The following is a 22,301-nucleotide window of genomic DNA, read 5'->3' as shown; positions in this document are numbered from 1 at the left end:
TCCGTCCGCCATGGCTGAGCCCGGCGCCTCCGAGCAGCGAGGGAGCGGGCAGGGCAGCGTCGTGCTGCTCTCACAGGGACCCCGTCACTCCCACCCGAGGGGTGCAGGGAGCGGGCAGGGCAGTGTCGTGCTGCTCTCACGGGGACCCCGTCACTCCCACCCGAGAGGTGCAGGGAGCGGGCAGGGCAGCGTCGTGCTGCTCTCACGGGGACCCCGTCACTCCCACCCGAGGGGTGCAGGGAGCGGGCAGGGCAGCGTCGTGCTGCTCTCACGGGGACCCCGTCACTCCCACCCGAGGGGTGCAGGGAGCGGGCAGGGCAGCGTCGTGCTGCTCTCACGGGGACCCCGTCACTCCCACCCGCGGGGTGCAGGGAGCGGGCAGGGCAGCGTCGTGCTGCTCTCACGGGGACCCCGTCACTCCCACCCGAGGGGTGCAGGGAGCGGGCAGGGCAGCGTCGTGCTGCTCTCACGGGGACCCCGTCACTCCCACCCGCGGGGTGCAGGGAGCGGGCAGGGCAGCGTCGTGCTGCTCTCACGGGGACCCCGTCACTCCCACCCGAGGGGTGCAGGGAGCGGGCAGGGCAGCGTCGTGCTGCTCTCACGGGGACCCCGTCACTCCCACCCGCGGGGTGCAGGGAGCGGGCAGGGCAGCGTCGTGCTGCTCTCACGGGGACCCCGTCACTCCCAGCCGAGGGGTGCAGGGAGCGGGCAGGGCAGCGTCGTGCTGCTCTCACGGGGACCCCGTCACTCCCAGCCGAGGGGTGCAGGGAGCGGGCAGGGCAGCGTCGTGCTGCTCTCACGGGGACCCCGTCACTCCCAGCCGAGGGGTGCAGGGAGCGGGCAGGGCAGCGTCGTGCTGCTCTCACGGGGACCCCGTCACTCCCAGCCGAGGGGTGCAGGGAGCGGGCAGGGCAGCGTCGTGCTGCTCTCACGGGGACCCCGTCACTCCCACCCGAGAGGTGGAGGGAGCGGGCAGGGCAGCGTCGTGCTGCTCTCACGGGGACCCCGTCACTCCCACCCGAGGGGTGCAGGGAGCGGGCAGGGCAGTGTCGTGCTGCTCTCACGGGGACCCCGTCACTCCCAGCCGAGGGGTGCAGGGAGCGGGCAGGGCAGCGTCGTGCTGCTCTCACGGGACCCCGTCACTCCCAGCCGAGGGGTGCAGGGAGCGGGCAGGGCAGCGTCGTGCTGCTCTCACGGGACCCCGTCAGTCCCACCCGAGGGGTGCAGGGAGCGGGCAGGGCAGCGTCGTGCTGCTCTCAGGGGACCCCGTCACTCCCACCCGAGAGGTGCAGGGAGCGGGCAGGCCAGCGTCGTGCTGCTCTCACGGGGACCCCGTCACTCCCACCCGAGAGGTGGAGGGAGCGGGCAGGGCAGCGTCGTGCTGCTTTCACGGGGACCCCGTCACTCCCAGCCGAGGGGTGCAGGGAGCGGGCAGGGCAGCGTCGTGCTGCTCTCACGGGACCCCGTCAGTCCCACCCGAGGGGTGCTGGGAGCGGGCAGGGCAGCGTCGTGCTGCTCTCACGGGACCCCGTCACTCCCAGCCGAGGGGTGCAGGGAGCGGGCAGGGCAGCGTCGTGCTGCTCTCACGGGGACCCCGTCACTCCCACCCGAGGGGTGCAGGCCTCGGGCAGTGAGGGCTGTGCTGCCCGGGGGGAGGGGGACACCTCGGATGGAACTCTCCAGAATTTGGGGGTCAAAGCCCAGCTCCCAGAGCTGCCTGCGGGGCTGGCAGAGGCGTCTTGGCTGCTGCCCGGGACAGCCCTGCAGGTGCCGTGGTGCTGCTCCCACCTGTGCAGAGAGATGGGCTGAGGTGTGCTGTGTCTCTGCCTATGCAAGGGTGCCTGTCGGGCTGAGCAACGGCCCACAGGAATGTGATGCACAAATCTTTGGTGTACTTCAAGCTTTTTTTCTCATTTGGGGATACTAAGGGATAGATTCCTTGGCATTTTAGCTGAAGACAACCTGTGTGTTTGTATGCTGATGAGAGCAGATGTAGTAAGTAGGCTGTTCTGTCACACATTTGTGATGCTGGTTTTAGGTATTTGACAGGGAGAACCACTGACCTCCGTGCCTTGTGCTCCACCATCTCCTCTCCTGGCAGCTGGTAACTAATGTAGAAATTTCCATTTCTAATTCGCTTTCTCTTTTAAGCGAAAGGTGTTTTCCTCCTGTCAGTGGTTGCTGTTTCCTAGCAGTGTCTGTGCAGAGCACATGCTGTGAGTTATTTTTCTCACCACATTGACATCATGAGGTTGGAAGTTTGGAGGGTTTTCTGCTGTGGGATGTGGCTGCCATGCTGGACCTCCTTCCTCCACACTGCAGCCAAGGTGTGCTCTGCTTCCCCTGTGTCCTGGCACAGCTTGACAGAGCCCAGTGGGGTGTTTGTAAAAGGTGTTGCCTTACAGCTGTTGTCTCCCTCTCTTTGGGGAAGGACACTAAGTTCTGGTGGGAGCCCAGTGGACCCTTGACCCCAGCTGTTTGGCAGAAACCCCCTTGGCTAAACCCTCTGGCCAGCTAGTACTTAAACGTTGGGGTTTGAATGTGCTGCATGAGCAGTAGTTATAGTGCCTCTCCTGGTGTGGTCCAGGCTCTGGCAGGATTCTAGGGTGCTTTGCAAGGGCTGGAGTGTTATCTCCCCACAGTTCTTCAGGGCACAACTTCTCATTGCTCATCCCCTGGTGGGTGCTGGGGCAAGGTTCAAACCCCCAGCCCTGGAAGGAGTCCCCTCCTTCCCCTGCCCCTGGGTTGGGTCCAGTGCTTGCTGTGGGATGAGTCAGCTCACTCTGGTGCTGAGGCAGTGTGGTTGGACTGGGTTGTGTTTTGGTTCTCAGCAGATCAGCTGAGCTGATTCATTTCTGCTCCTTTCTGCTGGTGGTGTGAATTTCACAGTGTGACACAGACCTGTCCCACAGCCAGTTCCCATCAGCCTGCACAGACACCTCCTGGGGTTTCCTTCCCTCTGTCAGCACTGCAGCATCCTTTGAAGGCAGCAGCGAGGTAAAGTTGGGAATGGAGGTGAGAAGAGCTGATGGTGCAGGGTGGCAGGGTCTCCCTCCTTCTCTGCCTCCTTTGTCCACAGGAGCAGCCTTGGTCTCACCAGTGTCAGGTTTGAACCACGTGCTCCTGCCACAAGCATAGCATGAGCATGTGGAGCAGAGTCCTGGAAGCAGCCGGGTTCCTCAGGGCTCATGCTGGGAAATGGAGGGCTTCCTGGAGCCCCGGTGTGTGGCTGCCCCGTGCACAGCTAATCCCACCAACTTCCAGGCCTGTGGGTGTCCCTGAGGTGCCAGAGCTCAGGGAGCTGATGTGAGTGCCCCAAACAGCTCTGTGACTGGAGCTCTGTCCCTGCTGCCTGCATGTGGGGTGTGAGAAGGGACAGCAATGCCTTGGAGCTCTGCAGCAGCAGAGTTCCTCTCAGGTGAGGAGTCTCACCATGCAACTGCTCATTTTGGTGGCACTGACCATCTGGGTAATTGTCTTTGTCCTGCCCAATGAAGCTTTAAATATTTTGCCTATATTGTGAAGAAGGATCAGATGTGATTTGCTTTGTCAGTTGTCTTATTCTCCCGAAATAAGTCAAAATATTTGTTTTCCTTTGGGTGCTGTTTGGGCTCTGTACTCTGGCAGTCCTGGAGGTTTTAATTTTACACAACTAGCATTTCAGAAGTTGTAGAGGTTTGTTTTGACTTTGTTTTAATTAAATTGCTATAACCTGGGGAAATCTTTGGCCTTAATTTAAATGGAAAGCCTTATTCTGAGTAATTCCAACATCCCTGTCTAGCTGGTGATTGCACTGTTCAGAGTTTTGACAGGAAAAGTTAAAATTTTACTCCAGGCTTGAAAGTTTGCAATCATTGACTGCAACAGGCAGGGCCAGCTCAGTGGCACAAGAGGATTACGTTAATCTATTGTTTGAGGAAGAATAGATTTAATAGATTCTGTTTTGATGCAGAAATTAGATAATTACTGCTTGTGAGGTGAAAAGAAAATGGTTGGAAGTAGAAATGGTACCTTGTTTGGATCCTGGGCTTGTTGAGGATGTCTGTGCTCCTCTGGGCCAGTGCTTCCTGAGGGATCTGGTGCTTGCTTGGGAAGTAGGGAGGATTCAAATTCCCGTGGGATCCAAGCGCTATCTCCTCCTGGCCTCTCCACCACACCAAGCCCAGCTGCCAGGCTGGGTCTGCTGCCAGTGCTCAAAGGTCCAGCTTGAGTCGTTGAAGCCCTGGGAGGGAGAGGTGCTCAGGACTGAACCTCCATGGCCATGGGATCAGTGGAAGGACTTCATACAAATCAGAGGGAAGCTTGAGCCTGTGGATGAGTCATTTCCCAGAGAGGCTGCTGCATATTAGGAAGAGATTTGTCCCTGTGAAGGTGGGCAGGCCCTGGCACAGGGTGCCCAGAGAAGCTGTGGCTGCCCCTGGATCCCTGGAAGTGTTCCAGGCCAGGCTGGACAGGGCTTGGAGCCACTTGGGATAGTGGAAGGTGTCCCTGTCCATGGCAGGAGGTGGAACGAGATGGGCTTTAAGGTCCCAAATCATTCTGTGATTCCCGGATTCTGTGATTTATCCATAATTCCCTTCCAAGCAGGCCATGCCAAGTGCTGAGAGGTCAGATGTTCATCCAGCTCATTTTGTTGTGTATGAGGTGATCTCCTATGCCTGGCTGTTAATTGAATTTTGATTCCTCTCTAGCCTGTGGCCATTGGTGCCCCCTCCCTGCCCTGGTGAGCCCCATGAGGGGACATGCCAGCCATGGGCAGTGCCCGGCAGTCACAGGTGGTTTAGGAAGCTGTGGGCAGAAGGCTGGGGTGAAGGGAGCAGCATGGGGCTCACTGAACAGCCACCATGGTGTCTACAGGACCAGGAGGAGTGGGGACAGGACAACACACAGTGAGAATTGTGTGGCTGGGGTGGCTTCTCCCCACGGGCTGGCAGCTGGGCACAACCCCTCTGTCCCTTTCCTGCTTCGTCTTTCCCCAGCCACAGCCCTGTGAGTCCTGGCCCCTTTTGGGAAGCTTTGGGGGTTGTGTCCTTGCTAGGAAAACCCTTGTAACAGTGCCCCTGGGTGTGACAGGGGTGGTGGGAGACACAGTTGTCAGGAGCCAGCTGTGGGAGGGGGCTGCTCCTCCTTGTAGCTCTGTCTGTGGGATGTCGGCAGCTGCATCGATCCAGTCCCCTGTTCTCCCAGCCTGGAGACTGCTTGCTCCATATTGATTATTATTTTTTACTGAAGACTGATGAAGTTTGCTGGACTCTAATTGCATGAGTTATTCTCCTTTCCATTTTCTGAAACCCTTGATCATGTTAATAATTTTTCCGATTTTTCCTTTGGGTTTTGCCAGGACTCGTTTTTCAGGGAAAAAGAACAACTGGTCTGTAGTGAGCTGGGTCTGTTCCCAGGCTGCTTGAGTAAGTGGGGATTATACATGTCCCAGTTTGTCCCACTTGGGCAGGATCTGGGGGGTTTGTACTTTTGATTTGAAAGAATCATAGAATTACAGAATGTCCTGACTTGGATGGGACCCACGAGGATCATTGAGTTCAGCCCCGGGCCCTGCACAGACACCCCAACAATCCCACCCTGTGCATCCCTGAGAGAGTTGTCCAAGCACTCCTGGAGCTCTGGCAGCCTCTGGCTGGGACCATTCTCTGGGGATCAAATGAATTTTGGGTGGATCTCAAGCAGTGTGGTGGCAGATCCAGTGGGGCCACAGTGGGGAATGGCTCAGCAGAGGCAGCACCCCTTGTCCATCAGACAACCCTGCCAGCTCCAAATGTCCTCAGATTATCCTGCCTTTGTTTCTCCTTTGGCTGTGTTTACTCCCATCACCTCACTGTTGATGTTTTAGACTTCAGTCCTTTTGAACTCAACAAACTATTTTTAGGAGGTATCAACCAATTTTCTCTCTCTTTTTTTTTCACTTCGCAAGTATCTAAAGGCCTGTGTGACCTCCAGCTGCCTGTGCTGCTGGCTGCTTTTCCCTGCCCTTATCTCTTCCCTGCAAGCCTGAGCCAGGTTTTTATGCAGCCGTCAGGGAGCAGCAGCAGGGACAGCCCTGCTTTGGGAGGTAATTATCCCTGTGTGCCCATGATTTAACTGCACAGTGCTGCCAGTGGGGAGAACCTTTTGAAATGGGATGAAATAACCTGGCAATTTCCATCTGGGGGGTTAAAAGGGAATTGGATTGCAGGAGCATGCACATCCCATGCTGCTCCAAAAAGGGACAGCTGCTGATCAGCTGCTGCAGGTGGGCTAGCACTGGGTCAGTACTGGCATCTCTGTGCTGGGGGCTGGGGCTGCCTCTGTGCTGCCACGCTGGATTTTATGGTGATTCCACTTCTGCTTCCTGGGTGCTTCTCTGGGAAGGTGAATTTTCATAGAATCATAGGAAGGACGCTCAAGGATGGATCACAAGTCCAATTCTCAGCCCTGCACAGACCCCAACAGTCGCACACTGTGCACCCCTGAGATCATTGTCCAAGCACTCCTGGAGCTCTGGCAGCCTCGGGGCCGTGCCCATTCCCTGGGGAGCCTGGGCAGTGCCCAGCACCCTCTGGGGGAAAAACCTTTCCTGATATCCAATCTAAACCTGCCCTGGCACAGCTCCAGCCATTTCCTGTCCCTGGTCACAGAGCAGAGATCAGAGCTGCCCCTCTGCTGCCCCTCAGGAGGAGCTGCAGCCCCTGTGAGCTCTGTGCTCCATCTCCTCTCCTCCAGCTGAGCAAACCAAGCCCTCAGCCCCTCCTCCTATGGCATCCCCTCCAAACCTTTCCCCATCATTGTGCAATGCTCTCTCTGTGTGATTCTATGTTATTTCCAAGAAAGAGGGTATTTGAATTTAATTTGAGAATGGGGTTATTTTACCTTAATTTGGGCAGCACATCTGGGTTTGCTGCTGGAATTAGAGTGGTTGTGCTAAGTGATACATTGGGTAAATCAGTAAATTGATGTGGCTGGCTCGTGGTAGGTACCGGCACGGAAGTGTGTGAGTAATGCAATAGAGCTGGCAATTACAGCAAAGTACCTGCTTAGACTGAAATTACTGAGCCTCTTGCACACTCTGCACTTTATTACAGCTGTGTTGAGATGGAGCACTTCCCAGAGGGCCCCACAGCTCTGGCAGCTAGTGCATTGCTCCCAGATCTGTGCTGTTCCCAGGAGTGAGCTCCAGGAGCCTCCAGAGGTGTTTCTCCAGGGCGCTGGGCACCAGAGAGGACCTGCAGTGTGTTGTGCCACTGTGGGCTCGTGTTTGCACAGAGCATGGGCACATTTAGAATCATAATGAAATGCTTTGATGAATTCTGGATGGAATCGTTTAGATTGGAAAAGTCCTCCAAGATCATTGAGTCCAACTGTTACCTCAGCACTGCCAAGTCCACTCATGTACCCTCACAGAGAGGAATTTCTTTCCAGTACCCATCTAATCTCGCCCTTGGTCAATGGGAAGCTATTCCCTTTTGTTCTGTCACTCCAAAGTCCCTCTCTAGCTCTCCTGGAGCCCCTTTAGGCCCTGGCAGGGGCTCTGAGGTGTCCCTGGAGCCTTCTCCTGTCCAGGTGAGCACCCCCAGCTCTGCCAGCCTGGCTCCAGAGCAGAGGGGCTCCAGCCCTTGGGGCATCTCCATGGCCTCCTCTAGGTTTGTTCCAATGTCTCTTGTGCATCTGTTTCTTAAATCAGTTCATACTTGCATTTAACATATTTCTTCACATGCACGTGTTGATAATTGGTTTTGAGCACCCTGTGAAATAATGTATTCTAATTTTAATTTTATAGCTATCCCAAAACATTTGATGATTCTCTGGTATGCTGGGTTAACCAGCAGTGAAAAAATTGGCCTCAGTCACCGTGGGTATATTTAAAATAGGGTGGAAGAAGTTTACTTCCTAAACCCCAAGAATTAGTGCTCAGAATTAAAAAAAAAAAAAAAAAAAAAAGTGTTTATCAAAATTCTTCTGAATTGACTGAAAGATTTGACTGGGAGCTGAAGTGTGACATCAATTTTCAGGTGTGTGGAAAATTCCTGCCCCAAAGTCCTTTGAGGTCCCCATGGTGCTTTCAAGTAATTTCCCAGGTAACTTGGAGGGGCCGGTCCCTCCTCAGCTGGCACTAAGAGAAGGATCATAAGAAATTCTCTTCCACCTGACCTGAGGACACAGATGTTCTTAGGGGATTAGGAAACTTCCTCTGACCCAGTTTTGGGGATCTCAGCAGGTATTTTTCCCGTGTGGTGAGAGGGACTCTGATGACAACAGATGGGAACAGGACTCCCATGGTGAAGCCTTTTGCCACAAGACATCCTGGGATGAGCAGGTAGCAGTGCCTCCTGTTCTCGCTCTGTTCCTGATGAGCTGCTCAGGCTCCAGCTCCTCCTTTGGCCCACCTGGCAGCTTTTCTAGATTGTTCTGCTGTTGTCACTGCTCAATGTCCCACCTCATGTCCAGGACTACACTTGTGCATCCTGCTGGGCTCCATTCTCTGCATTGCTGGAGTTCTGCTCTCCAGGTCTCAGCCAGCCTGGGAAAGGGACAAAGGGAAAGGGAGCCTTAAACCCGCCAAGGTTTTGCTTGTAGAGATGGGGTGGCTGCTCCCACAATGGCTTAAACCTGTTTTAGTTGCTTCCCCCTCATGCTAGGAGGTTGGGTTCTGGTGAGCATCCCCCATGCTGTCCTGGGGGAGGGATAAGCTGTGGGAAGCATGGCTGAAGCAGGAGCAGGATGGGCTCTGCATCAGCTGCTGAGTGGTTTTTAGGGATGCAGCTCCCTGGAAGAGCCAGGGCTGCAAAGTGGGTGTGTTTAACTGGGGTTGAGTGGTCTAGGTGTGGAGTGAGCCCTGGAGAAATACAGTTAGGGTTCTCTTGGACTCTAGGAGTGGATGGAAGAGCTGTCAGCTCAACAGAGCCCCCTTTTCCTCTTTCTGCCTATCCATATTTAAGAAGTGTAATTGGAGCAAAACCTGCCTGGGGAAGCCACAGAGATGTAATCAGATCTGGTTTGCTCACAGTGGGCTCAGGGGCACAGGGACTGGGGGCTGCAGGAATGGTGCAAGGGCCACCTTCCAGGGCTGTCTTGCTTGTCCCATTGTGCTGGCTGGCCACAGGGCCTGGCAGAGAAGCTGCACAGTTCACACTTAGGATGTCTGAGCTGCTGGGATGTAGCTCAGATGATTTCTGCCTGAAAAAGCATTGTGGTTGTTTGCAAGCTGGCACCAGTGCTGGTTCCCATATCTGTGATGGCTTCATTGTGTTTGGAGGGTTCTGAAATGGGGAGTGTTGGTCTCTAGGGCCTAAAGCAGTAAATGCACAGGTATGTGTGAGATGACCCAGACAACCAGGCTGTGTTTGACTTGTGGGTATTTTCTCCTCCCAAATGCTGCGGCCAGAGGTGTGAGATGCCTGTGTGATGGCTGTGCAGCTGTGCTCAGCATCCCTCAAGTCCCAGTGCCGTGCAGGTTCTGATTCCTGCTCTAACATCTCCTCCACAGCTCCCCTTAAAAATCAGTTTGTCTCTGCAAATTAAACCTCTGTTTCGCTTATGAAGTGTTTCATTCCACTGATAAGTGGAAGCGGGAAGCTGTTGCATCGCTGAGTGTGTGGCTGCAAACCCCAGCACAGCAGATTGTTAATGTGAAATTAGAAAGTTCAGCAATATCTTGGCAGGTTGCCTCTGCTGCCTAATAGGAGGCACCGAGCTCCTCTGGGAGCCAGCTGGTGTGACAGCTCTGTTTGAAGGGCTGACCACTCTTCTTTGAGCAAGGAAGGGCCTGAGGGCTGTTCCATGTCCTTGGGGCAAAGGAGACAGCCCTTCCCTTGCCCCAAGGCACCAGCACAAAAGCAGAGGCTGTAGCTCAGAGGAATGATGTGGGAGCTGTGCTGCCTCTGTGCCAGCACTGGTTGTGCTTTCAGCCAGATGGGTCCCAGTCAGCCTGGTCCAGGGTGACTGGGGGGGGCTCTGGGGCTGGAATCCTCTTCTTGGGCACAGATAGAGGTGTTCGTGGAGTTGTCTGAGGTTTCAGGCATTGGTACCTTCAAAGCCACCGTCCCCAGCTTATCCAGAGGTTTCATGAAGGTGGCATTTCCTCCTGTTTGTTTTCCAAGTGCTGGCACTGTTGGGCTCACAGACGGAGCTCTGCAACCTTGTGGGAGCCTGACTCTCTGCCAAGAGATGTGGCTCCTGCCTGCCCCCCACCGCAGGGTACTGCAGGAATGTGTGGTGTCCCTGGCTGTAGGGTGTCCCCCGTGCAGATGGAATGCTGGGGAGGTCTGCCTTGCTCCTTGGATTTTGTGTCCACCAGTCTGCCGAATCCTCATGCTGGTTTTTTTTTATCCTGTAGTCTTCCAAATTGCCCTTCTGTCCCCAAACAGTTTTGCTTTGCAAATGCCAAAGGAGGATCCCTGGGGCAGCATCGCTGCTCCTCTGCCCTCCCAGGTGGTGGAGGAAGGGGGGAAGTGAGGCATTCAATTTAACGCCGCTCTTCCTCTCCACTCTTCCTGCTGCCCTGTCCAGCCCCCTCTCCTGTTTCCTTGGCATAGCCAGGAGCAGGTAACATCACCGCTGCCAGGTGACCCTGCTGTCCTGCTCACACTGCAAGGTGTGTGTGCCTCGGCGCAGTTTCCTCCGGGAGAGCCGCTGCCGTGCCTTTTCCCATAGCAGGGAAACAAGAGTTTGTGCTTTTCTGCCTCCCCTTCTCTGATCTCCCCCTCGGCTGCTTCCCGCCGCCTCCTGCCGGCCCCCTCTGTTCTCCCCGTCTCCTCCGCTCTGCTCCGGCTCCTCTGACCTCCTCTGACGTGTTGCATTTCAGCGTGGTCGGTAACGGGGAGCCGATGGCAGATAAGAGGGGTGACAGTGTTCCGGGCTCTCGCGGCGCGGCACGGAGCCAGCCGGCGGATGCTCTGCCCTCGGCACAAACCCAGCGATTCGGGGAAGCGCCCTTGACCCCTCCCGGCTGCGGCGGAGCCCATCGGAGGGAGAAGGTGGGAGCCGGGGGAGGGTGGCTGTGGGGAGCAGCGCGGGAGCAGCTTTATTTCCCCAGCTGCGAGAGGGGAGCAGCCCCGCCCGTGTGTGCCAGGGAGGAGCAGGTGCCCGGGGACCGTGTCCCTCCCGGTGGAGGTGCTGGAAGGGTCCCCTATGGCCGCGGGGTCCCCCCGAGCATCGCCAGCCCCCTGCTTTGTGTGCAGGTCTGCGGCGGCAGGCTCTGTTAGCCGGCATGCATGTCAGCGCCCGGAACGGGGAGCGGGGAGCGGGGATGGTGCAGACGAATTATCCCCACCAAAAAGCGCGGGCGGGGACGGTGACGGGGACGGTGACTCTGCCGGTGACACGCAGCCGGCGGGGGCGGCTGCCCGGGTGTCCCTGGGCCGTGCTCTGCGGGGCGCACCCCACTGCTCAGGCATTTAATTCCAAGGGGAAAGCTGAGCCAGAGTCTACAGGAAAAGAAAGAAAATAAGGGAGGAGGGAAGTGGAGGTCAGGAAGGGCTTTCGGCAGCGGATGGCCGTCCCTGGTGGCGAGGGGGCTGCTTGCAGGGGATGGCTCTAAGCCGGGAAATAGCAATGAATGCAGGTTGTTTATTTTTTAACATGGCATCCACACCAGAGGGATAAAAGGGTGTTCAGGGAGCCTGGGGTTCTGCCAGCTGAGTTACCAGCAGTTTTCCTTGCTGTTTCCTCTCTTGGCGTGGCTGGGAGTTGCCGTCAAACACCCCTTCCCCTGGATTTGCTTCACTGACTTGATCTGGCTTTGCTCCGTGGGGCTGGGGCAAGGTTTGGGTATTTTTTTCTAAAGCCCTTGTTTTTTCTCCGCCCAGCTGGCGTCAGGCGCCGAGGATGCAGAGACAAGTGCTCCTGACTAGGGGAGGGCTGGCAGGAGGATTTCCCTTCGGGTTCGCAGCATCCCCATGTCTGCTGTCTGCTGTGGAAAGGCTTTGTGCTGGAGAGTGGGGAGCAGAGCTCACAGGTGACCTCCAACTGGATCAGCCTCGCTTGCTTTAAATGCCTGTCCCTCTCCGTGGGCTCAGGTGTCTGGTGACAGGCTGGAAAGTCATGGTAGGTAGGTGCTGCTGGCAGCTGAGGGTGCCTTCTGCTCCGGAAAACAGGGAGGGAGGAGGAAAACTGGTGGACTCTGAATAGCCTTGGAAAGACTAAGCGGGGATCCTCTCCACGCTCTAAGAACAGACCCTTTGGAAATTCATCCGAGCATCCGATTTCTCGGGGTTTCTCATCGCCTCTGAGATCAAACCCATCCCCTTCCTCATCCGAGGGCCACCACAGCCACGCTGGGCTACCTACTCAGAGGGCAGCTCCTCCACCTGCCCAGTGCCACTCGCCGTGGGGGCTGACAGACCTGTGCCAGTGCTACCGAGGGACCCTTTCCAGCGAGCACTTTTAATTTTTCCTCTTCCTCCTTCACTCAGCTCTGCAGCATCACATGAAGTACACGTTCAGCCGCCAGCTGCCCTGAGCTGTGACCTGCGCTTGGCTCAGGGAGACAGGACTCAGCACCCTTCAGATCTGAGGGCTCGCTGGAGCACGGTGTGGACTGGCCAAGTACCTGGTGGTGGCTGAACTCCTCCTGCCCTGCGCTGGGTCCCTCTGGCCCCGCTCCCTCCCGGGGCTGAGGGCTGGCGGAGCGCACGGGGCAGCGGGCGCAGCTGGGGTGTAGCATGCACGAGCTTGCAGAGGGACGCAGGGACACCGGCGGGAGCCATGGCTTCATTTGGGAAGCTGACGGAGTATTTCAGCCTGAGGAAGTCGAGGCCGGAGCTGCGCTCCAGGCGCTGGGGCCGGCGGAGCGGGAGCTGTTGCTGTAGTGTCACCGAGTGCAGGTACGGGGTGGCAGTGACCTGGCTGGCCTGGTGCCTCTGTGTGGGCCCGGGGGCTGTGGAATGGCATGTGCAATCCTTGGTGCTTTGCTTTCTGTTTACCTCTCTTGGGGCTGGGAGGGGGCTGGGAGCAAGCCCTGGGAGTGTCACCCCGTTCCTGGCTGGGGCTCCCACACAACTCTTCGCTGCAGGATGTCTCTGGCAGGCTCTGTGACCTGGCATCTGTCTCCCTGCCCAGGGCATGTCCCAGGTGTCGGTGGCACGTCTTGGGTGTCTGATGGGTGACCACATGCACCTGTGCGTGCCTTCCTCTGCCTGGTGCTCTCTGCTATGCCACTGCACTGTCCCCTCATCAGAGGAGCAAGGTCATTGCACTGACATTGCCCTTCCCTCCACCTGCCCTGTGCAAAGGTCTCTCTGCGGGGGCAGCAAGAAGTGGCTTCTCAGGTGAAGTGGAATCTGTGTGTATGAGGTGCTGATGGAGCCTCTGTCATGTTGGAAGGGTCTGGGCAGTGGAGAGGGGAGCTCTTCTGAGCAGACAGACACATGGCTCATCGGCAGCTTGTTTGGGGTATGGATTGATGAGGGGATCACAGTGGGGATGGGGAAGGTGGCTTTTGGGCTGACTGGAAATTCTCTAGGAGCTTGCGAGTGCTCAGAGTTGTGTTGGGGGGGTTGCACACATCTTTGTTTTGCATGTAAACACAGTTACTGCAATTAAGAAAATTGCTCTGTGCCTGGGTGGCTTCTCCTTGGATGTTTCGTGCAGCATGTGGGACAGAGGTAGCATTCAGTGCTGCTCTGGGCTCTTCCCTGTTTGTGTGGGCTCAGCCTGAGCAGTGCGTCCCCAAATCTCCTGCTGACCTGCAGTCGCTACCTCCCTGCTGCTGTGGGGTGTAGGTCTGTGTAGGGGACACGCAGGGCAAAAAATATTACCAAGGCGTTCACTTACCTTCCACCCTGGCTGCTGAGCACTTTGTACTCTGTAAAGGTAATTAAAATATCTACAGATTCAAATGAAGTTGGAGCCCCTCCTGCTGCTGCCTGTGCGGCTGCTGAGACAGTGAGGCGTGCACAGCCGCCGCTGCCTCCCCTCTTTCATCGGTGGCTCGAGAGGAGTCGCCTCTTCCCCACTCACTCCTTTCTCCAGAAACATTCCTGGCAGAGCCAGGAGCTTTGTTCTGCTCCTTTTTGGCGCTGTGGAGAGAAGCCCTGGTTTCTGCCCTTGGGTTTTTGCTGTGCTGCTGTGGAGCTGGGTGTGAGGAAGGACTGTTGTCCAGGTGCTGCTGGGCACAGGGCGTGCCTGGGGTTTGCTGTGTGCAGCCAAGTGTGTGCCACTGCCTGGCCCAAGGGAGAGGAGGAGGTGCCGCCCCCATGCACAGGGTGCTACTGTCCTGAACCTTGGGGTTTGGGGTGAGTTGGGTGGCTTCCTCTGCAATGGGAGATGTTGTGGTGCCTTCCTAGCTCTGGGACGTGAGCCACACAAAAGTGGCACTGATGGTGTGCAAGTCATGTACCCAGTTTTCCGGGGGATGCTGGCTATGGATATGGGACTCTGAGCAGCCTGCTCTGGTGGAAGGCATTCCTGCCCATGGCAGGGAATGGAACAGGATGAGCTTTAAGGTCCCTTCAGCCCAAACCATTCTGTGTCTGAGTTGTCCCCTCATGCAGGACTGTGGCTCACTGTGCATCAGATGTGGCCACCAAGGCCACTGCCCATCAGGGCTTAGTGCTGTGTGGGGCTGGTGGACCACCTTCCCCCAGGCACAGATCCTGTGTGTGCCTGGCTGCTCTGCTGTGGCCAAGCTCGAGTTGCACAGAGCTGGGCCATGCAGCTGCTCCAGGGCAGCTGCTCCAGGGCAGCTCCTCTGGGCTGGATGCAAGTGTGTGGGCAGATTTCCTGGTGTCCCCGACTCCTGCAGTGACAGGGCTTGAGTGCACCTGTGGATACTGAGCCCATTCCCTTGATTGCTGCAGTTGATTAAGAAAGTACAACCAAGTGTTGACTGAAGTGTGGGATGCTTTGAAATCAGTGTCACTTGTCGCCCCAGCTGCTTGAGCTTCTGCCTGTTTCCCGCTGCCCCCCCAATGTCTGTACCTTGAGAAGCCCCAGGAAATCTCCGTGGCTGAGATCCAAAAGCCAACACAATGCAGCTGCTGCAATGTCTGGCCCTGCCCTTGCTCTAGATGGTGCTTCTTCCATCTGCTGATGAGCTTTCTGCTTTTACTTCATTTTTAATCTCTGTTGTGGGCAAGTGAAGCATGGAGATAAGATTCTCAGCTCCCACGTTTCCACATGCATGGAGATGCCAGAGGTCCTGCAGCCCAGGTTCAGCAGGGTGGTGTCTAACAGCCCTCAGCACAGCCCTCCCCTGCTCTTGCTCAGGGCAGCCAGGCTCCCACCACACTTCCCAAGGCTGCATAATCCCCTGGGACCACAGGGAACAGACGTAGGCAGGTACTCAGTCAAGAGCTTGCACTGACTGGAGTTATTAAATTCTAAATATAGTGGTCCCACGCATTCTCATAGGACCTAACAGAAATCAGCAGGTGTGCAGTTATGGTTTTAAATAATATTCCTGCATTTTTAAACTACGCCTCCAGATAAGGCAACATGAGTGAGCTGGGATGAGTAAGTCTGCTGGGCTTGAGAATTTGTGAGCTCAGACTTGTGCGCAGAAGTGGAGCCCGGCAGGAGATCATCTCACTCAAGGTGCTTTTGGGCAAAGGTGCTGCTTGCAGAAGCTCTTCAGCCCCTGCCCCCCTGCTCTGCCCCCAGCTGTGGCACAGAGTGTGTCCTGATTTGTCCCTCTGCATTGTGTCAGCTGGAGGCTCCTCCAGCCCGAGCCCTGTGCTGCAGGAGGGGCTGTGGCACGGCTGCCTCCTGTTATTAAATCAGTCACCTGGACAGTTGTCCCTAGGGCTGGGAGGCCCCAGGTGTGACAAACCAGGAGATCAGGGTGTCCCCTGTGCTGCTGTGCTGGGACAGGGGTTGGCAGTGGGAGTGAACACCCCAGCCAAGCCCAGCCCAGGGGAGCAGCTGATTTATTTGCAGCAACTTTTTTTCCATCTAGCAGGGGCAGTGGTGGATGAAGGAGGAACTCCAGGTGACAGGCTTGGAGCAGGACTGCTCCGTGAGGGATGAGAGCCCGGGGCATGGCAGGGATATGAGGATTTGTCTGCAGAACTGGGTGCAGGTGCCTGTGGGTGAAGCACAGGAGGGGCTCGGGGTACTTGCTGAGGTCTGGGGGTTGTTCTTTGTGTTGTTTTGTGGTGCCAGCCTTGAGGTGCTTGTGCCCAGCTCTGTGTGTTGTCTGGAAGGGCACAGAGGCTCTGCTCTGGGATGGAGGAGAAATGGAAGGGAAAGGCAAGTTATACTAATTAGCTTTTCTTGTAGTGAGCTGTTTGTAAACTGTAAGGTCTGGGCAACTGATTTTGGGTTCCTGCAGCTTTTGCAAAGTGGATGAGAACATCAGTGTTGTGTTGTTGTGCTCTCACTGGGCTTGGAGAATGGCCCTGCCCACTGTGAATGAGCTGGGGTGCTCCAGGGTGGGCTGGCACTCTCTGGAGCATGAGGGCCCTTCCCAGGCTGCTGTTTGCTGCCCGGGCTGCTTAGCAGTGAGCCAGGCTGGCAGAGCACTGGGCTGGGACCCGGGGGGCCTGCATGGATTCTGGGAGGACAGGGATCCCATGTCAGAGTTGATGGGTGTGGGGAAGTTTCTCAAGGACACTCTTGGAGCTGCTCTCAGTCTGGGTGCAATGCAGGAAAGCAGAACTGCCTGAGAAGGCCAGTTCTATCACCAATTGAAAGTCATTAAAAATCCCAAGTCCCATCCAGAGGTGGCTTTTCAGAGAAATTTCTCCTCTAGGCAGGGATCTGGGGACTGATTCAGTGGCTTTCACTGTTGGCCCGGGACTGTTCTGAGATAGATCTGTTCCCTGGCTTCAGGAAGTTGATGCCTGTTCCCTCTTTGACCTCTCCCCTTCCCTGTGGTCCCCAGAGCCCCACAGGGTCCCCACAGAGGGGCTTTGATGAGCTCATCTGGAGATCACTGCCTAGTTCTGGAAAAGAAGATATTCAGGGTGTGGGAATAGAGGGGGAAATTTGTGCCAGGGTTTGGATGCTGCATTCTGCTCCTGGGGGCACCTTCAGCCCTGGAGGCAGCAGTGCTGACAACCCCAAAAACCTGAGGGTGAAGACAGACCCTATGTCCTCAGTGGGTTCCAGGAGAGGAACTTTTCTCTGGCTTGGGGTGGCCTGTGGTGGGTGCCAGGGAAGCTCAGCTTGGCAAAGGGGGGGGAGGAGAGGAGTTTGGCTGTGCTGGGCCTGCAGGGTGGCAGCTTTGGGGTTCCACTGCCTTTTTTCTCTCAGTGCCCGAGCTGGAAGTTGGTGTTAATTAACAATGAATTAGATTATGTAAGAATTAAAATACATAGAAACTCCAACTTGCCGGGCCTGGTTTTGCCCATGTCATTAGATGATCTCCAGCTGAAGAAGGGGTGCTTGGGGTCATCTTTGCACTCCTGGGGGGCTGAGGTGGGTCCAGGTGTTCCTGTTGCTCCCAGGCTCAGAGCCTGTCCCAAGCCTTGTGGGAAGCTGGACCAAGGAGCTGCTTTTTGCCATGGGGGGCTGTTACCTCTTCTGCTTTAGGGGTCTGTTCCACACTGATACCCTGATTATTGTCCTGTCTGTGCAGTGTGATGGGCCTTGGGGTGGGGAGGGGTAGTAGGGGATGTTTTCCTGGCAGGATTGTGCTTAGTTGTTTTTGGGTGCTTAAAAATATCTCCTCAGCTCTGACAGCAAGTCTGTGTTCAAGCACACGATTGTGGTGGGGGACAGGAGGAACTGGCAAGTTCTGGGGCTGGGAAATTGCCCTGAGGGAACGGCTCCCGTGTTAGCAGCACACAGCATGAGACAGGAAAGGATGGCATGTAAAGATGCCCAAAGGGGCAGCTCTGAGGGGCTGACCTACATGGCTGAGAGTCTGACCGACTTTTCCTACTTTGTTTTTGGCACATTTTGAACAAAACCTTTCTGCTTCCAAATGACACATCCATATGGAAGGATATCTGCATTTTAAAGGAGAAAACTAGCAAGGAACTTGGAAGTGTTTCGGGTTAAGAAAGTTTCCACTTGGAATTAGCCAAGAAAGTGTTTGTGACACTTACACTCTGAACTTCCCAGCGTTCACACCTCCTTTGCCTGCTGAGATGCCAGCAGGAAGATGTGTGTGGCTGCATGGATTCCCAGTTTTTGCTGCAACAGATCGTTGTAACCTGTTAACAGATCAATGTCCATGGCCACTGCATGGAAGTGGGCAGTGCTGGTGCTGGAAGTCCTAAATCCAGTGTTGGTGACTCAGCCCGTGCCTGCTTCGCAGAGGTGCTGAGCATCCATTAATCCTCTTAACTGGGACAGGCAGCCCAGCACTTTTGCAGCCTGGCTGGGCAAGAATGAGGCAAAGAGCTCCAGGAGCTGGAGCTGGAAACTTCAGCCTCATTCAGCTGGAGGTTGGGAATGTGGTGACAGGTTTTGGGGTGCCTGGGGCTGCACAGCTCTGTATGGGGCTGTCTTCAAGGGCAGCCTGTGTCCTCTTGGGTGAGGCTTGTTTGGAATGATGCTCCAAAGACTGGAGCCCCTCTGCCATGAGACGGACTGAGAGCTGGAGAAGACTCTGAGGAGACCTCAGAGCCCCCTGCAGTGCCTAAAAAGGGATTATAAAAAGAGGGAGAGCGACTTTTTACAGATAGTGTAGGCAGTGACAGGACAAGGGGGAATGGTTTTAAACTACAAGAGGGGAGATTTAGATTGGATTTTGGGAAGGAATTGTTCCCTGTGAGGGTGGGCAGGCCCTGGCACAGGGTGCCCAGAGCAGCTGTGGCTGCCCCTGGATCCCTGGCAGTGCCCAAGGCCAGGCTGGGCAGGGCTCCCCACCCTGGGACAGTGGGAGGTGTCCCTGCCATGGCAGGGGGTGTGATGAGATGGACTTTAAGGTCCCTCCCAAGCCAATCTGTTCCATGACTCTGTGCTGTTTCCCACCTGCCCTATGTGGTTGTGCCTGGCAGGGGCACTTGTTCCCTTCAGCTCACACAGGTGCCCCATCTCCCTTGGCGCTGGTGTCTGTGGTGGCTGCAGGACTGAGCCTTCCTCTCCTTTCCTCTCCTCTGTGCCAGCCTCTCCCTGGGCTGTGTCCCCGGTGTCTCATGACAATGACAAGCTGTCAGATGTGCACAACTGTGAGCAGAGTGGCAGTGCCACAGGAGGAAATGACATTTAGCTTTTGTTGCTTGATTGAGCTGCCTGGGTTTTGTGTATGAAACCTAAAGGAGCCTTTTGGCTTTGTTCTCCCTCCTATTTGCAGCACCATGCCTGGGATCTGGCAGGAAGGGGCTTGGGGAGCAGCATGGAGAAAAAATCTGTCTCCCCATCAAACCTGTCCTTGCAAGGGGCCTCTCCACCAAACCTTGACTTATCCTGGTTCTCTGTGGGTTCTGTGCTCTGGGGGACACCTGGGTGCATTGCCAGTGCCAGCCCCCCACTGAGGCTCTGTTCCCTCCTGTGCTGTTGGGGTGCAGGGGGAGGTGATGTGGACAGAGCCAGGGAAGCTCTGGGCCTCTGCCTCTTCCTGCTCCTCCAAAACTGCTCCCGTGGCTGTGTTTAGAGGGATGTTTAAGATCTGTCCCATAAAAGTGCATGTATGTGTGGCCTGGGAGGTGGTGGGGAAAGCCTCTCAGATCTGACAGACTTGAAAGCACATCTGAGCCCTCAGGGTCATCTGTCTGGGCCATGTTTTAGGTAAAGACAAGACTTGCACCTGCTATTCTCCCTTTCTGCCTGGCTTCCAGTTTCCTTTGAAGACCAGTCTTTGGGACAGGAGATGAGCTTGGGAGCTGCCTAGTTTCTGCACAAGCTGAAGCTCATCTTTGCCTGGATTAGGCAGAAAAAGATGAATGGACATCCTTTATTTTGGAGTGGTAGTTGGATGGGTAGTGGGAGGAAGGGAATGAAACTGGTATGAAGGGAAATCACAGACAGAGCGTGACTGCAGAGCTGGCTCCTCCAGCAGAAAGCCTTGGCCTGTGAGTCACACTTTGCTCGAAAGGCTCTTGGGTTCCTAATTCCCACTGGCTGGGCACTGAGTCACAGCTGGGTGGGGGCGCAGGTAGGAAACACAAACACCAGCAATCCACAGTGATTCCAGACAGCAGGGGGAATGTTAACAGCTTCTGGGGAAGTGGTGGCTGCAGGGGGAAGATTCCCAATGGAGCTGTTCCTTTGTGCCCTTCTCTGCCTGTTCCTGACTGTGCAGGGCAGTCTCTGGGTGGGGGGGGGGACCACCCTGAGCCCCCAGGATGCAAGGGGACACTAGGCAGCCCAGGTCTTGGGTGGCAGGGGTGGCTTTGTCTGCTCCAGGTGGGGGTGGGATTTGGGGGGACCCTGCCAGGCACAGGGCAGCTGTGGCATGCTGCCTGTCCCATAGCACCTGGGAAAGGTCCCTGTGCATCGGGATCACCTCGAGGTGGGACTTGGTGTCCTTGCACCACGCTGAGCTGGATGGCACGTGGGGACAGTGGAAGGATGGCAGTGTCAGAGCTGTGAGTGCCCGTGGGATGGTGGCAGAGCTTGGGAGCAGGGGGGAGATGCCACTGGGATTTGGAGGCGTTTGAGCACAGAATATCCTCTGTCCACTCCCCTGGGGCAGGAGCCTGGCACCCTCCTGCAGGGAGGTTTGGGTGGGTTATGTGCTTCAAACAGCCCCTTGGGGGGGGAAGAGCCCCCCTAGGAGGAGAGGGTTGCTCTGGGGAGAGCACCCAGGTGATGCAGGAGGTGGGCTGAGCCAGCTCTGGAAGAGCTGGGGAGGAAGGGAGAGGGGATAGATCAACAAGAGAGATTTTCTCTGGACCCAGGAAGAAGCATTTCAAAGAGGAAAGAAAAAAAGGATGCTACTGTTGGGAATATTTCAGATGGGAAAACTAGAATACTTACTTCAATAATTAAAACATTTTTTCCCCACAAAAATTCTGTGTTTTTTCCTGTAGGAATAGTTGGCAATTATACAAATTAATGCAAGATATTTTTAGTTAGCATTTTCGGATTTTTCGATGGAAAGAATGCAGACAGGAATGAGCAGCTCCTCCTGGTTCTCTGGTGTGGGGGGAGGTGTGGGTGCTGCTGCCTGGAGCATCCCTGTGCTTCCACAGGTGTTTGGAAGCCACTGGACCTGGCATTTGTTCCTGATGGCTGCTTGGATGCCCCGGGCCCCTGCTGCCTGCCCTGTGTGCAGATGTGTGTGGCTGTCTCTGGTACAGCTATGTTTTGGCTGCAAATCCATGTTTGTAGAAAAAATGGAAAGCTCCAGTGCGTTTTTATGTTGCTTTAAAGAACAAATAGATAAAATTTATCACAGAACCCCAGGATGGCTTGGGCTGGGATGGAGCTTTCAGCTCAACTCGTTCCAACCCCGTGGGCAGGGACACCTTCCACTATCCCATCCAAGCTGGCCTTGGACTTCCAGGGATGGGGCAGGCACAAGTTCTTCACTGGGAGATTGGGAGGCTCTTCCAGCTGAGATTTTAGGGGATATTTTTCTGCAGCAGGGATGTGTTTCCTTGGCAGAACCTGGCTCTGCCTTCCTCTGTGGGTGCTGAGCTGCAACTGCTCACAGAGTCCCCATCCCTGGAAGGGCTGAAAAAATGTGTGGATGTGGCACTTGAGGACATGAAAAAAGGAGGTGCTGCTGGGTTGGTTGTTGCATTTTATAACCTTAGAGGTCTTTTCCAACCTTGATGATTCTGTGATTCTCCAGACAGCCTGGTAGCTGAAGCTGTGCCAGGGTTCTTGTCTGGAAATGAGAGGTTTTTGGGCTCTACATTCTTGCACCCCCAGCCCAGCCCTGCGGGTCAGTTCCTGCTGTGCACTGGGGCCCTGGGGCTGCCTGGGACCCAGACCTGATTTTGCCCTGGAGGAATCCTGTCCCCAAGTGCTGCTGCCCAGGCTGGGCTTCCTGTGGGCTGTTTAGGGGCTCTTTGCTCCTGTTCTTCCCCTCAAAAGACAGATAAAATTCATTATCCCAGCCATGAGCAGCTGCTGGGTTTTGCCAGAGCTCTGCTCCCAGCTCCCCTCAGCCCCCATTACTCCTGCACTGAAAACTCTCTTTTTAAGGAATTTTTACTGTGATACACTGGGAGCATAACAATCTTTTTCTTTCAATGAGCTTGTCTCTCTGACCATGGTGGTGACCTGCCTCTTGTGCTTCAGAGGAAAATGAAAACCAGCCTAAGGCTCTGGTTGAAAGGTGGTGCTCAGGGAGGTTTAAAACAACGACGTGCCTATGATTGGTGATAAATCTGCTTTTTGACCAAAACATATAGGAATAATTATTTTTGCCAGGGATTAATAGTCAGAGATGGACCAGCTTGGCCCCTGTTCACCTTCAGTGCTGGAAAACTTGGTCATGCTGCAGAAATTATAGGATTTTAAGCCAACCA

At 55.5% G+C, this 22,301-nt stretch overlaps 1 protein-coding gene across 7 annotated transcripts in view; it reads left to right on the top strand.

Annotated features, from left to right (window-relative positions):
- LOC132335131 (ankyrin repeat and fibronectin type-III domain-containing protein 1-like) overlaps positions 1–22,301 on the top strand; it is a 260,717-nt gene that overhangs the window by 43,717 nt on the left and 194,699 nt on the right. The window contains exon 1 of one of the 7 annotated variants that reach the window (XM_059861326.1): positions 11,839–12,815. The exons of the other annotated variants lie outside the window; for them this stretch is intronic. Coding sequence (XP_059717309.1) covers positions 12,697–12,815 — 119 coding nt within the window. The 5' untranslated portion in view covers positions 11,839–12,696. Of the gene's footprint in view, positions 1–11,838; positions 12,816–22,301 lie in introns of those variants that run through there. 7 annotated transcript variants of the gene reach the window in all.

This window comes from Haemorhous mexicanus, chromosome 17 (genome assembly GCF_027477595.1).
Source record: "Haemorhous mexicanus isolate bHaeMex1 chromosome 17, bHaeMex1.pri, whole genome shotgun sequence".
Classification (NCBI taxonomy): Eukaryota; Metazoa; Chordata; class Aves; order Passeriformes; family Fringillidae; genus Haemorhous; species Haemorhous mexicanus.
The sequence above is the reverse complement of the archived record's forward strand: the minus strand, read 5'-3'. Positions and strand labels throughout refer to the sequence as shown.